This window comes from Gadus macrocephalus, chromosome 10, assembly GCF_031168955.1.
Source record: "Gadus macrocephalus chromosome 10, ASM3116895v1".
In the NCBI taxonomy this organism is placed as follows: Eukaryota; Metazoa; Chordata; class Actinopteri; order Gadiformes; family Gadidae; genus Gadus; species Gadus macrocephalus.
Window position 1 is genome coordinate 13,999,182 of NC_082391.1, and position 13,255 is coordinate 14,012,436.

The following is a 13,255-nucleotide window of genomic DNA, read 5'->3' on the forward strand; positions in this document are numbered from 1 at the left end:
TGCCTGCTGTTGAATTAAGTTATCGTTTCAGCTCCATTTTTGAAAGTCCGGGAATTAGGCTTTTTTTTTAATACAAACTATAGGCTATTATCAATAAATTATTGATTCAATGCTTACTAATGAAACTGATTAATCAATATAAATTGAATGGTATGGTATTTACGAAGGCATTGCTACAGTAAACAGCACTGAAAGAACATTCCAGCACCCTGGACAGCGATGCAGCATGCAGCAGGTCAGTAGCAACGGGGATCTACCAGACAGAGCTCAGCATGCAGACTGTTACACACCACAGTCAGTCATCCACATAGTTTAGCAGTAATATAGTGGTAGGAGCAGCTAACACATGGTGGCCAAATAAAGTCCTCAGATTACACAGAAGACTGTGCAGGGTACAGGTTGAAGCCTCCAAATACTCAATAAAAAAAGTGGTAGTCGTGATGACAGACTGGGCAAAGAGAAAGTTAGAGCAGGGAGAAAAACAAAAATTATACCAAATAAAAACCCGACCGGATGTATTATGTGACAGTAAGTGATTTTTGTGGGATATCTTGAACAATCACATCGATCAAGTCCATGTTAAGATATCTGTCCCAGACAGTGTATGGAAACTCAACCTTTTTGACTTCCATCCTTCCGAAAAATAAGTTAAGGTCTTTTACTTTTACCACAAAAAAAGGTCTCTTACAACCTTAACTTCATCTTCAGCAACAAATTACTTTGTTTAAAAAAAAAAACATGAAATAAACACAAATGCTGTCATATAAGACTATAAATAGGAATGCAACATAAAATAATCATCTTTGCGCTTGAATAAATAATGAACATCTAAAGTATACACGCACAAATTATCTCACTGTGTGGGCCTGCAAGGACAAATACATGTCTGAAAGAGCTCATTTGAACTGTCAAACCGTCCTTTACAAACTAATTGCATGAGATAGAAATTAATATGTTCTCTCTTTTTTTGTGCCACTGTGCCTACCTCAGGGGAAACATCAAGGTCTCCAAACACTTCTTCGAAGTCTGTTGCATTTTTTCTCAGGGTCTGGTCTGCAGGCAGTGTGTTGTCATTGTAAGACGTGACAAATTTAAAGTCACTTGTTCTCGATCCAGTGGTTAAATACGCATCATAATTATATGTGCTGCGTAAAGTCCCAGTGCCGTCCACATCTGCGTAGTTTGGAGGGAGATAAGAGCTGGGAATAGCAACCGCTCCATCAAATAACAGTCTGGGCTTTCTCCTCCGACAAAACCTCAATCCCAGAATGATAATAATGAAAGTCAGGAAAAAGGTGGAGACGGATACCAGCGCGATGATCAGATAAGATGTTAATTTAGAACTGCTGTCTTCATAAGCCATGTCCTTCAGTTCTGGTACTTCAGCCAAGTTATCAGAAATCAGTAAAAACATGGAACATGTAGCAGAGAGGGAGGGCTGTCCGTTATCCTTTACAGCGACTACAATGTTCTGTTTCATGTTGTCAGAATCAGAAATGTCTCTCTGGGTCCTGATCTCCCCACTGTGCAGATCGATTTTGAAAAGTCCCGGATCAGAGGACTTAATGATTTGATAGGACAGCCAGGCGTTCTGTCCAGAGTCCCCATCAACTGCTATCACCTTGGAAACCAGAGAACCTCCTTGTGCAGCTTTGGGTACCAGTTCAGTCATGAAGGAGTTTCCCTCTGGGGCGGGGTAAAGTATCTGAGGAGTGTTGTCATTTACATCCGTTATGAAGACACTCACAGTCACGTTGCTGCTGAGTGGAGGAGATCCGTTGTCTCGTGCCATTACATAGACTTTAAAATTTCGAAACTGTTCATAATCAAATGGCCTGACACTTTGGATCACTCCGGTGTCTCCATTAACAGATAGATAAGACGAGACTGGAGCACCGTTGACTTCACCAGGTAAAAGAGAATAGATCACTGTACCGTTTTGTCTCCAGTCTGGGTCATGGGCCTTAACAGAACACAGGCTGTGGCCCGGTTTGTTGTTCTCAGGGACATAGCTGCTATACGACTGTTCCTCAAACACAGGTGGGTTATCGTTGACGTCAGCTATATCAATTTGAAAAATAGTAATAGAAGATAGAGGAGGGGAGCCCTCATCAGTGGCTATGATAGTGATGTTATAATTTGACACTACTTCACGGTCAAGGTTATCCGTTGTTACCAAAGAATAATAGCGTGTGATTGATGGAACTAATTTAAATAGAACATTTTGTTGAATGGAGCAACGAACTTGACTGTTTTTCTCGGAGTCTTTGTCCTCTACGTTAAAGATACCGACCTCTGTACCAGGTGACACGTTCTCAGGCACCGGATTGGTCAACGTTTTTAACGATATAATAGGAGGATTGTCATTAACATCGGTTATGAAGATGATTACTTTTGCATCTGAAGTGAGGCCATAACCATCTTGGGCTTCAACAAACATTTCATATTTGGAACCCTCCTCAAAGTCTATGGTACCTGTCACAGTGATCTGGCCTGTGGTTTCATCGAGTGAAAACATCATGCGCGACTTATCAGACATTTGATTGAATTCATACGTAACTTGTCCATTGACGCCATCGTCTGCGTCCGAGGCGCTCACCGTAATTACCGCGGTTTTGAACGGAGAGTTCTCCGCCAATCTTGCTTCATAAACAGCTTGACTAAAAACTGGGGCGTTATCATTGGCGTCCAAAACGATGACATGTATGACTACTGTGCCTGATCTCTGAGGAGAACCACCATCTAAAGCCGTGAGCAATAATTTAATGCCCTGCTGTTCCTCTCTGTCCAACTCTTTTTCCAAAACCAACTCCCCATATTTCCTACCCGCACTTGTTGTTTGCATATTCAGGACAAAGTTGCTATTCTGTTGGAGAGCGTAACTCTGAACATCATTCTGACCGATATCTGCGTCATGAGCCGCATTCACACGGTACCGAGCTCCTTTGTCAGCTGATTCGCTAATCTCGAATTTGATGATGTCCTTTGGGAAAGTTGGAGCATTGTCATTTATATCCTGGATCTGTACATTTATACGATGTAATTCCAGGGGAGCTTCGAAAAGGAGCTCAAATTTGAGAACACAAGCATGTTTTTCACCGCACAGCGCTTCCCTGTCAATCCTCTCTGCAACAATGAGGTCTCCGGTTCTCAGATTGATGTCACAATACTTTCTGTCATTCTTTCCCTTTTCTATACGAGCCTTGCGAGTAGATAGCGTGCCCACATCAAGTCCCAGATCCTTGGGTAGGTTTCCAATGAAAGATCCAGGCTTCAATTCCTCAGCTATAGAATAGCTCATTTCGGTGTGTGCATAGTGCAGGAAGGAAAATAAAAACAGACTTCCACGAAGACACAGATGGGTACACTCCATCTTTGAAAAATGCACTCCACAATGTCGATTCAGAGTTAAATCAATTCTGCGATCAAATATACAGCCTTGTCCTCGAGATTGAAAAGCGTATTCTGGCCGATCCGTTGGCCTGCTATACAGTGAAGCTTTGTTCTTCTTTGTGGCTGAGTTGTGCGTCCCACAATGTAATCCTTTGCTAGTGTATGGTGACCCCGTGTGTACAAACGGAATATAACACCTTCAAAAGTTTGACAGCGTACGTCGTATACTGTCAATATCATATACAGTATATATTTATTCTTTTTGGAAGTCAAATGATTATTGAGTTTACTCAGTCCTTCTCATTTGGTTAGTTTAGTTGGTTGAGTTATAGTAATGTTAAATGTTCCATCTTCAAGTAAAACATTTGAAATATTACTGTAGGCCCATGACATACGGCTACATGTTGTTTTTATAAAGACTGATTCCTGCTGAACAACACAGTGTCTTTACGGTGCATTCAGCACCATGGACAGGGCTAAAGCCGAAGAAAAGCTACCATTAGATTGCCTAGGAATGCATATAAAGGATTATATGCATTCCTTTACCACTGGCCCAGATCTATATGTTGTGAATATACTTTAAGCAACATTGTGTTGCATCCGTATAATGCAAAATAAAATGGTTCGATTAATATGTTGTGAAGCAAGTGGAACTCTTGTTCATCCCAATCCAACCTGTGAATGATGTTTGCAATACTGAGTGCAGTTACAAACCAAAGATATGTTGAACGTCGGATAATGGAAAGGGTGAATGGTCTTTTCAGCTCTTATTAAAAATAAATAAGCAATGAAGTGTCACTCTGGATCAAAACCAGCGAGGTGTTAATAGTTGTAAATATATTATATTATGTATAATATCGATTAATAAATAAATTCCACACTAACCAAATAAAGGTTAATTTGAGGAACTGTGAATTAAAATGAAACAATTACATAGTTAATAATAAAGTCGATAATAGTACAACATGCCTACCTCAGGGGAAACATCAAGGTCTCCAAACACTTCTTCAAAGTCTGTTGGATTTTTTCTCAGGGTCTGGTCTGCAGGCAGTGTGTTGTCATTGTAAGACGTGAGAAATTTAAAGTCACTTGTTCTAGATCCAGTGGTTAAATACGCATCATAATTATATGTGCTGCGTAAAGTTCCAGTGCCGTCCACGTCTGCGTAGTTAGGAGGGAGATAAGAGCTGGGAATAGCAACCGCTCCATCAAATAACAGTCTGGGCTTTCTTCTCCGACAAAACCTCAATCCCAGAATGATAATAATGAAAGTCAGGAAAAAGGTGGAGACGGATACCAGCGCGATGATCAGATAAGATGTTAATTTAGAACTGCTATCTTCATAAGCCATGTCCTTCAGTTCTGGTACTTCAGCCAAGTTATCAGAAATCAGTAAAAACATGGAACATGTAGCAGAGAGGGAGGGCTGTCCGTTATCCTTTACAGCGACTACAATGTTCTGTTTCATGTTGTCAGAATCAGAAATGTCTCTCTGGGTCCTGATCTCCCCACTGTGCAGATCGATTTTGAAAAGTCCCGGATCAGAGGACTTAATGATTTGATAGGACAGCCAGGCGTTCTGTCCAGAGTCCCCATCAACTGCTATCACCTTGGAAACCAGAGAACCTCCTTGTGCAGCTTTGGGTACCAGTTCAGTCATGAAGGAGTTTCCCTCTGGGGCGGGGTAAAGTATCTGAGGAGTGTTGTCATTTACATCCGTTATGAAGACACTCACAGTCACGTTGCTGCTGAGCGGAGGAGATCCGTTGTCTCGTGCCATTACATAGACTTTAAAATTTCGAAACTGTTCATAATCAAATGGCCTGACACTTTGGATCACTCCGGTGTCTCCATTAACAGATAGATAAGACGAGACTGGAGCACCGTTGACTTCACCAGGTAAAAGAGAATAGATCACTGTACCGTTTTGTCTCCAGTCTGGGTCATGGGCCTTAACAGAACACAGGCTGTGGCCCGGTTTGTTGTTCTCAGGGACATAGCTGCTATACGACTGTTCCTCAAACACAGGTGGGTTATCGTTGACGTCAGCTATATCAATTTGAAAAATAGTAATAGAAGATAGAGGAGGGGAGCCCTCATCAGTGGCTATGATAGTGATGTTATAATTTGACACTACTTCACGGTCAAGGTTATCCGTTGTTACCAAAGAATAATAGCGTGTGATTGATGGAACTAATTTAAATAGAACATTTTGTTGAATGGAGCAACGAACTTGACTGTTTTTCTCGGAGTCTTTGTCCTCTACGTTAAAGATACCGACCTCTGTACCAGGTGACACGTTCTCAGGCACCGGATTGGTCAACGTTTTTAACGATATAGTAGGAGGATTGTCATTAACATCGGTTATGAAGATGATAACCTTTGCATCTGAAGTGAGGCCATAACCATCTTTGGCTTCAACAAACATTTCATATTTGGAACCCTCCTCAAAGTCTATGGTACCTGTCACAGTGATCTGGCCTGTGGTTTCATCGAGTGAAAACATCATGCGCGACTTATCAGACATTTGATTAAATTCGTAAGTAACTTGTCCATTGACGCCCTCGTCTGCGTCCGAGGCGCTCACCGTAATTACCACGGTTTTGAACGGAGAGTTCTCCGCCAAACTTGCTTCATAAACAGCTTGACTAAATACTGGGGCGTTATCATTAGCGTCCAAAACGATGACGTGTATGACTACTGTGCCTGATCTCTGAGGAGAACCACCATCTAGAGCCGTGAGCAATAATTTAATATCCTGCTGTTCCTCTCTGTCTAACTCTTTTTCCAAAACCAACTCACCATATTTCCTACCCGAACTCGTTGTTTGTATATTTAGAACAAAGTTGCTATTCTGTTGAAGAGCGTAGCTCTGAACATCATTCTGACCAATATCTGCGTCATGAGCCGCATTGACACGGTACCGAGTTCCTTTGCCAGCTGATTCTGTAATCTCAAATTTGATTACATCCTTTGGAAAAGTTGGAGCATTATCATTTATATCCTGTATTTGTACATTTATACGATGTAATTCCAGGGGAGCTTCGAATAGGAGCTCAAATTTGAGAACACAAGCATGTTTTTCACCGCACAGCGCTTCCCTGTCAATCCTCTCTGCAACAAAGAGGTCTCCGGTTCTCAGATTGATGTCGCAATACTTTCTGTCATTCTTTCCCTTTTCGATACGAGCCTTGCGAGTAGATAGCGTGCCCACATCAAGTCCCAGATCCTTGGGTATGTTTCCAATGAAAGATCCAGGCTTCAATTCCTCAGCTATAGAATAACTAATTTCGGTGTTTGCATGATGCAGGACGGCAAATAAAAACAGACTTCCGCGAAGACACAGATGGGTATACTCCATCTTTGAAAAATGCGCTCCACAATGTCGATTCAGAGTTAAACCAAATCTGCGATCAAATATACAGCCTTGACCTCGAGATTGTAAAGCGTATTCTGGCCGATCCGTTGGCCTGCTATACAGTGAAGCTTTGTTCTTCCTTGTGGCTGTGTTGTGTGTCCCACAATGTAATCCTTTGCTAGTGTATACTGACCCCGTGTGTACAAACGGAATATAACACCTTCAAAAGGTTGACAGCGTACGTCGTACACTGGCAATACCATATATATATATATATATAAAAAAGAAATTGGAATTCAAATGATTATTGAGTTTACTCAAACCTTCTCATTTGGTTGGTTTAGTTGGTTGAGTTATTGTAATGTTAAATGTTCCGTCTTCAAGTAAGACATTTGAAATATTACTGTAGGCCCATGACATACGGCTACATAATGTTTTTATAAAAACTGATTCCTGCTGAACAATAGTGTCTTTACGGTGCATTCAGCACCATGGACAGGGCTAAAGCCGAAGAAAAGCTACCATTTGATTGTCTATCGATTATATGCATTCCTTTACCGCTGTCCAGATCTATATATTGTGGATATACTTTAAGCATGTACTGTATCCGTAAAATGCAAAATAAAACGGTTACATTAATATGTTGTGAAGCAAGTGGAACTCCTGTTTATCACAATCCAACCTGTGAATAATGTTTGCAATACTGAGTGTAGTTACAAACCAAAAGTATGTTGAACATCGGATAATGGAAAGGGTGAAGTCTTTTCAGCTCCTATTAAAAATCAATAAGCATTGAAGTGTCACTCTGGATCAAAACCAGCAAGGTGTTAATAGTTGTAAATATATTATATTATGTATAATATCGATGAATAAACAAATTCCACACTAACTAAATAAAAGGTTAACTTGAGGAACTGGGAATTAATATGAAACAATTACATGGTTTATAATAAATTCGATAATAGTACAACATGCCTACCTCAGGGGAAACATCAAGGTCTCCAAACACTTCTTCAAAGTCTGTTGGATTTTTTCTCAGGGTCTGGTCTGCAGGCAGTGTGTTGTCATTGTAAGACGTGACAAATTTAAAGTCACTTGTTCTCGATCCAGTGGTTAAATACGCATCATAATTATATGCGCTGCGTAAAGTTCCAGTACCGTCCACGTCTGCGTAGTTTGGAGGGAGATAAGAGCTGGGAATAGCAACCGCTCCATCAAATAACAGTCTGGGCTTTCTCCTCCGACAAAACCTCAATCCCAGAATGATGATAATGAAAGTCAGGAAAAAGGTGGAGACGGATACCAGCGCGATGATCAGATAAGATGTTAATTTAGAACTGCTATCTTCATAAGCCATGTCCTTCAGTTCTGGTACTTCAGCCAAGTTATCAGAAATCAGTAAAAACATGGAACATGTAGCAGAGAGGGAGGGCTGTCCGTTATCCTTTACAGCGACTACAATGTTCTGTTTCATGTTGTCAGAATCAGAAATATCTCGCTGGGTCCTGATCTCACCACTGTGAAGATCGATTTTGAAAAGTCCCGGATCAGTGGACTTAATGATCTGATAGGACAGCCAGGCGTTCTGTCCAGAGTCCCCATCAACTGCTATCACCTTGGAAATCAGAGAACCTCCTTGTGCAGCTTTGGGTACCAGTTCAGTCATGAAGGAGTTTCCCTCTGGGGCGGGGTAAAGTATCTGAGGAGTGTTGTCATTTACATCCGTTATGAAGACACTCACAGTCACGTTGCTGCTGAGCGGAGGAGAGCCGTTGTCTCTTGCCAATACATAGACTTTGAAGCTCCTAAACTGTTCATAATCAAAGGAGCGCAAAGATTGAATGTCCCCATTTTCTCCATTAATAGATAGAAAAGATGACGCCTGAGCACCATCAGCTGCACTTGGTAAAAGAGAATAAATTACTGTGCCATTTTGTCTCCAGTCTGGGTCTCTTGCAGAAACTGAACATAAAATGTGACCAGATTTGACGTTCTCAGACACATATGTGCTGTATGACCGTTCATCAAACACAGGCGGGTTGTCATTGACGTCCGCTACAGCGACTTGGATCGTTTTTATGGATGAGAGAGGTGGAGAGCCCTCGTCTCTGGCAGTAACTGTGATGTTATAATCAGGAATCAATTCACGATCTAGTTTTTCTGTGGTCACCAACGAGTAATAGTTTTTGATGGAAGAAATAAGTTTAAATGGGACATTTTGCTGAATAAAGCAGTAGACCTGTCGGTTTTGTTCAGAGTCCCTATCTTGTACGTTAATAATGCCTACTTCTGTACCAGGTGACACATTCTCCGGTACGGGATTGGTTAACGACTTTAAAGTGATAAATGGGGCGTTGTCATTAGCATCGGTTAGACTTATGATAACTTTTGCATCTGAAGAAAGGCCATATCCATCTTTGGCCTCCACAAACATTTCATATTTGTTTTCTTCCTCAAAGTCAACGTCACCTATTATAGTAATCTCCCCCGTTGACTGATCAAGTGAGAATAATTTCCGTGAATCATCAGATATCTGACTAAATTCATATGATACTTCTCCGTTAACGCCCTCGTCTGCGTCAGCAGCGCTAACAGTGATCACGTGGGTTTTCAACGGAGAGTTTTCAGGCAGACTGGCCTCATACACGGCCTGACTAAACACTGGGGCGTTATCATTAGCATCCAACACAGTGACATCTATGGTTATAGTACCTGATCTCTGAGGAGAACCACCGTCCAGGGCCGTCAACAATAATTGCATTTCCTTCTGTTCCTCTCTGTCTAACTCCTTGTCCAAAACCAGTTCGCCATATTTAATACCAGAACTTGTAGTTTGAATATTCAAGATAAAATTGCTATTTGGTTGAAGAACATAGCTTTGAACAGCGTTCTGGCCTATGTCTGCATCGTGGGCCGCATTTACACGATACCTTGCTCCTTTTACAGCCGATTCGCTAATATCCAGTTTGATTTTGTCCTTTGGAAATGTGGGCCCGTTGTCGTTCACGTCTTGGATCTGCAGTGTTATACGATGCAATTCCAACGGAGCTTCCAAAAGAAGCTCAAATTTAATTACACACAAAGGCTTCGCCGCGCATATTTTCTCTCTGTCCATTCTCTCCGCCACAACCAAATCTCCGCTCCGTAGATGAACATCGCAGCATCTTTTGTCGTTTCCTTCGGTTTCAATTCGAGCTTTGCGTGTCGACAGCCTGCCAACATCTAGACCAAGATCCTTCGCTATATTTCCAATAACAGATCCCAGTTTAATCTCCTCCTGAACAGAATAAACCAAGTCGCCATTTGTGCATTGCAGAAACGCGCAGAAAATGACAAACCAGGGAACAATGAACCCCTTGAAAAACATTGTCAGGAAAGAGTTCATTCCCATCGTAAAACGTCCCTTTTCCGTAAAACATACAATATTCAAAACATAAAAGGTATATTTCCATAAGCCAACGAGCAGGCACGACGCGTTGGCCTCTGCAATATTCTACATTCTGCTGTACTGATTACACGTCGCAGACTCACTTAGCTGGTTGATGTCAGAAAGTGATTGGTTTCATTGGTGCACAGTGACACCATGAGCACACAAATAACACAACAGGCGAAACCTGGCCCTTTCCATTTTAAATGTTCGTTCATGTTCCAATTAAATCTTGAAACATGATGGTCAATAATGATCAACGTTACATCAAGTTGATTATTCATCAATTAACAATAACAGTATCTTTAATGATATACATTATTATAATTTATTGAAGTGCCTCATGTGTTAAACACTTAATGTAAACGTTGCTTTACAAAATAGAATATTGAAATATTGAAAGGTTAATAAACCGTATAATAATGGCAACTTGCAACAATATGTTTCTACTGGCATTTATTAAATCAGTCTAACACTGACAATATAATTATTCATTTTTATTAAACACACACACACACACACACACACACACACACACACACACACACACACACACACACACACACACACACACACAAAATAAGGACGTCTTAATCAGTAAGGTGAACACTCTTATTCCAACATGTTATTCAATCTGCGATCAGTACCAATTCCAAGAAACGTTTGCCAAAAAAAGTAGGCCTACGTAACATATGGAAGCATATATGTAGCAAAATTCAAATGGCAATGCAATTTGCAATTCAATAAGTCATTACATTATGCAATTGACAATTCATTATGCAATTTAATAATGTAAATTGTAAAAACGTTTTTCAAAGTGTATTTTAACATGCAAAGTGACAATGAAATCCTCAATACAATTTGCAAAAACAATAAAAATAGAATACATTTATATTTCCTTTGTTTAAATTGAAAAGCTATAGCGTCCCCGTGATTGCAATGCACTTCGCCACGCTCCGTGTGTTGCGAAATTCTAATTACATTTCAATCCGCAGAACACTTTGCAAAAGATTTTGCAAAGCATCAGCCAATCGCGTCTGGGCGGGAACTACGTCACTTCCTCGTCAGACCAGCTGATCATCCATGACCTAGCACTTGGCAGTTGGCACTTTCTTTTCTATGCCTAGCATTGTGCCAGGTTTGAATGGGTTGATAGCATCAATCAATAAGGGCAAGGGACATTTTTACGGCGTGTGTGTGTGTGTGTGTGTGTGTGTGTGTGTGTGTGTGTGTGTGTGTGTGTGTGTGTGTGTGTGTGTGTGTGTGTGTGTGTGTGTGTGTGTGTGTGTGTGTGTGTGTGTGTGTGTGTGTGTGAAGGGAGTAGGGAGTCTGAAACGAAATAGCAACTCAATAAGGCATTTTGTTACATAAATATAGTGTTAACTTTAATAAAATGTATTTCAGATCACAATGGCGAAGGCGAGAAAGACACATGGAGAGAGGCAGGCAAAGGATAAGACGAGGAAATGAAATCAGTGGAAGCAGGACAGGATGAAAGGAGCAATAGAGGAGTACAGGCAGGTCATTGAGAATGGTGGGGTCCCTAACCTGAGACTGCTGGCTAGGGCATGGAACGTACCCAAGTCTACTCTCCAGCGCAGGGTAAAAGGTAGTGGTCACTCGGAGCACACAATAGGGAGAAAGCCGATCATCAGCAGTGAGGATGAGGTAGAGCTTGGGGAGATGCTAGTCACATTAGCAAAACGAGGATTCCCCCTGAGGATGAGTGAAACACAGCAACTGGCCTACCAGTTTGCCACCAAGAAAGGAATCAGGGGATTCAGTGACGTAAAGGGAAAGGCTGGTTACAAGTGGTTTAGGGTTTTTTTGAGGCGCAACCAGAAAATCAGGATCAGGAAACCTGAGGCTCTCTCAGCCAACAGAGCTGCTGGATTCAACCGCACTGTTGTAAATACGTGGTTCCAAAAATATCAGGACACAATTGACAGACTGGGGTTGGAGAATGTTCCAGATCATATCTGGAATTGTGATGAGACTGGGCTCCAAGATCACTTCCTCTCCACCAGGGTGGTTGCCGAGGCTGGGTCACCTTGTTTTGAGATCACTGCTGGGGAGAAAGGAGAAACCTCAACCTGCCTTTCCTGCATCAACGCTGGTGGTGGGAATGGGCCGAACATGATCATCTTCAAGGGCAAGAGGATGAAGGCAGATTGGCTCTTTGGGGCTCCCGAGAATGCCTTCCTCAGGATGTCAGACAACGGGTGGTTAAACACTGAACTATTCACTGAATGGGGCAAGTTTTTTCTCCAAAGCCTGCCCAAAGATGATCCACAACCCCACTTGCTCCTTGTTGATGGCCACTCCTCCCACGTGTACAACATTGAATTTTTAAATTTGATGAAAGAGAACAACGTATGTGTGTTTAGCCTCCCCCCCTCACACTACACTCTATCTGCAGCCTGCAGATAGAGCTCTATTCAAGAGCTTAAAGCATTTCTGGAGGATTGAGGGACGAAGGGTCACCAGGAAGAGTGGAGGGAAGCGCCTTGACAGAGCGTTGTTCATGCCATTGTTTTCCAAGGCCTGGAGGCAAGCTGCAACACCCTCAAATGCCCAGGCTGGATTTCGTGGGTCAGGGATATTCCCATTCAACCCAGACAAGATAAAGAATATTCTCTTCATGCCATCCGAAACAACAGAGAGACCCTTTGAGCCTGCATGCGCACCTCCAAGCCATCCAAGCCACAACAACGGGGATGATGATGATGATTTCTTCAATCAAGAAATGTTTGATCTAGAGCCACCCAACCACCCTCTCCATGATGCTGTTCAGCCAAGCTCTCCTCCATCAGCAATCTCTCCTCCATCTCCACAGCCTCCACAGCACCTTCTGTCCGCCATTGTGACCCCACCACCTCTGGCACAAGAAGTCGAAGTGGTGACACAGCCAGAGGTCTCCTTTAAATCGCTGATCACCCTTCCGGTCAGAGAACGGCCAACCACCAGCCGCCCGAGGGCCAAGCCTCCGTCATATGATCTGACCAGTGATGACCACTTTATTTTTATTAAAGAAAAAGCAACAAAAAACAAGCAAAAGCAAAAGCCAGCAAAGAAAA

General features: G+C 42.0%; 5 protein-coding genes across 9 annotated transcripts in view; all 5 read right to left on the reverse strand.

The window, feature by feature from the left end:
• The window catches only part of LOC132465763 (protocadherin gamma-C5-like), a 284,228-nt gene that overhangs the window by 244,499 nt on the left and 26,474 nt on the right, over positions 1-13,255 (reverse strand). The window lies entirely within an intron of this gene.
• Positions 1-13,255, reverse strand: part of LOC132465791 (protocadherin gamma-A2-like) — a 124,132-nt gene that overhangs the window by 87,430 nt on the left and 23,447 nt on the right. The window lies entirely within an intron of this gene.
• Positions 829-3,487, reverse strand: LOC132465770 (protocadherin beta-15-like). Its single transcript, XM_060062575.1, has one exon. It carries the CDS (start codon positions 3,371-3,373, stop codon positions 854-856), a length of 2,520 nt encoding a protein of 839 aa, XP_059918558.1. The 5' UTR covers positions 3,374-3,487; the 3' UTR covers positions 829-853.
• Positions 4,308-7,203, reverse strand: LOC132465762 (protocadherin beta-15-like). Its single transcript, XM_060062518.1, has one exon. It carries the CDS (start codon positions 6,752-6,754, stop codon positions 4,331-4,333), a length of 2,424 nt encoding a protein of 807 aa, XP_059918501.1. The 5' UTR covers positions 6,755-7,203; the 3' UTR covers positions 4,308-4,330.
• Positions 7,302-10,942, reverse strand: LOC132465760 (protocadherin beta-15-like). Its single transcript, XM_060062517.1, has one exon. The coding sequence runs from the start codon at positions 10,140-10,142 to the stop codon at positions 7,653-7,655; it is 2,490 nt and encodes an 829-aa protein (XP_059918500.1). The 5' UTR covers positions 10,143-10,942; the 3' UTR covers positions 7,302-7,652.

Bases quoted from the DNA above. Each gene is read 5' to 3' on its own strand.
- LOC132465770 (XM_060062575.1), bottom strand. From the start codon at position 3,373: ATGGAGTGTACCCATCTGTGTCTTCGTGGAAGTCTGTTTTTATTTTCC.
- LOC132465762 (XM_060062518.1), bottom strand. From the start codon at position 6,754: ATGGAGTATACCCATCTGTGTCTTCGCGGAAGTCTGTTTTTATTTGCC.
- LOC132465760 (XM_060062517.1), bottom strand. From the start codon at position 10,142: ATGGGAATGAACTCTTTCCTGACAATGTTTTTCAAGGGGTTCATTGTT.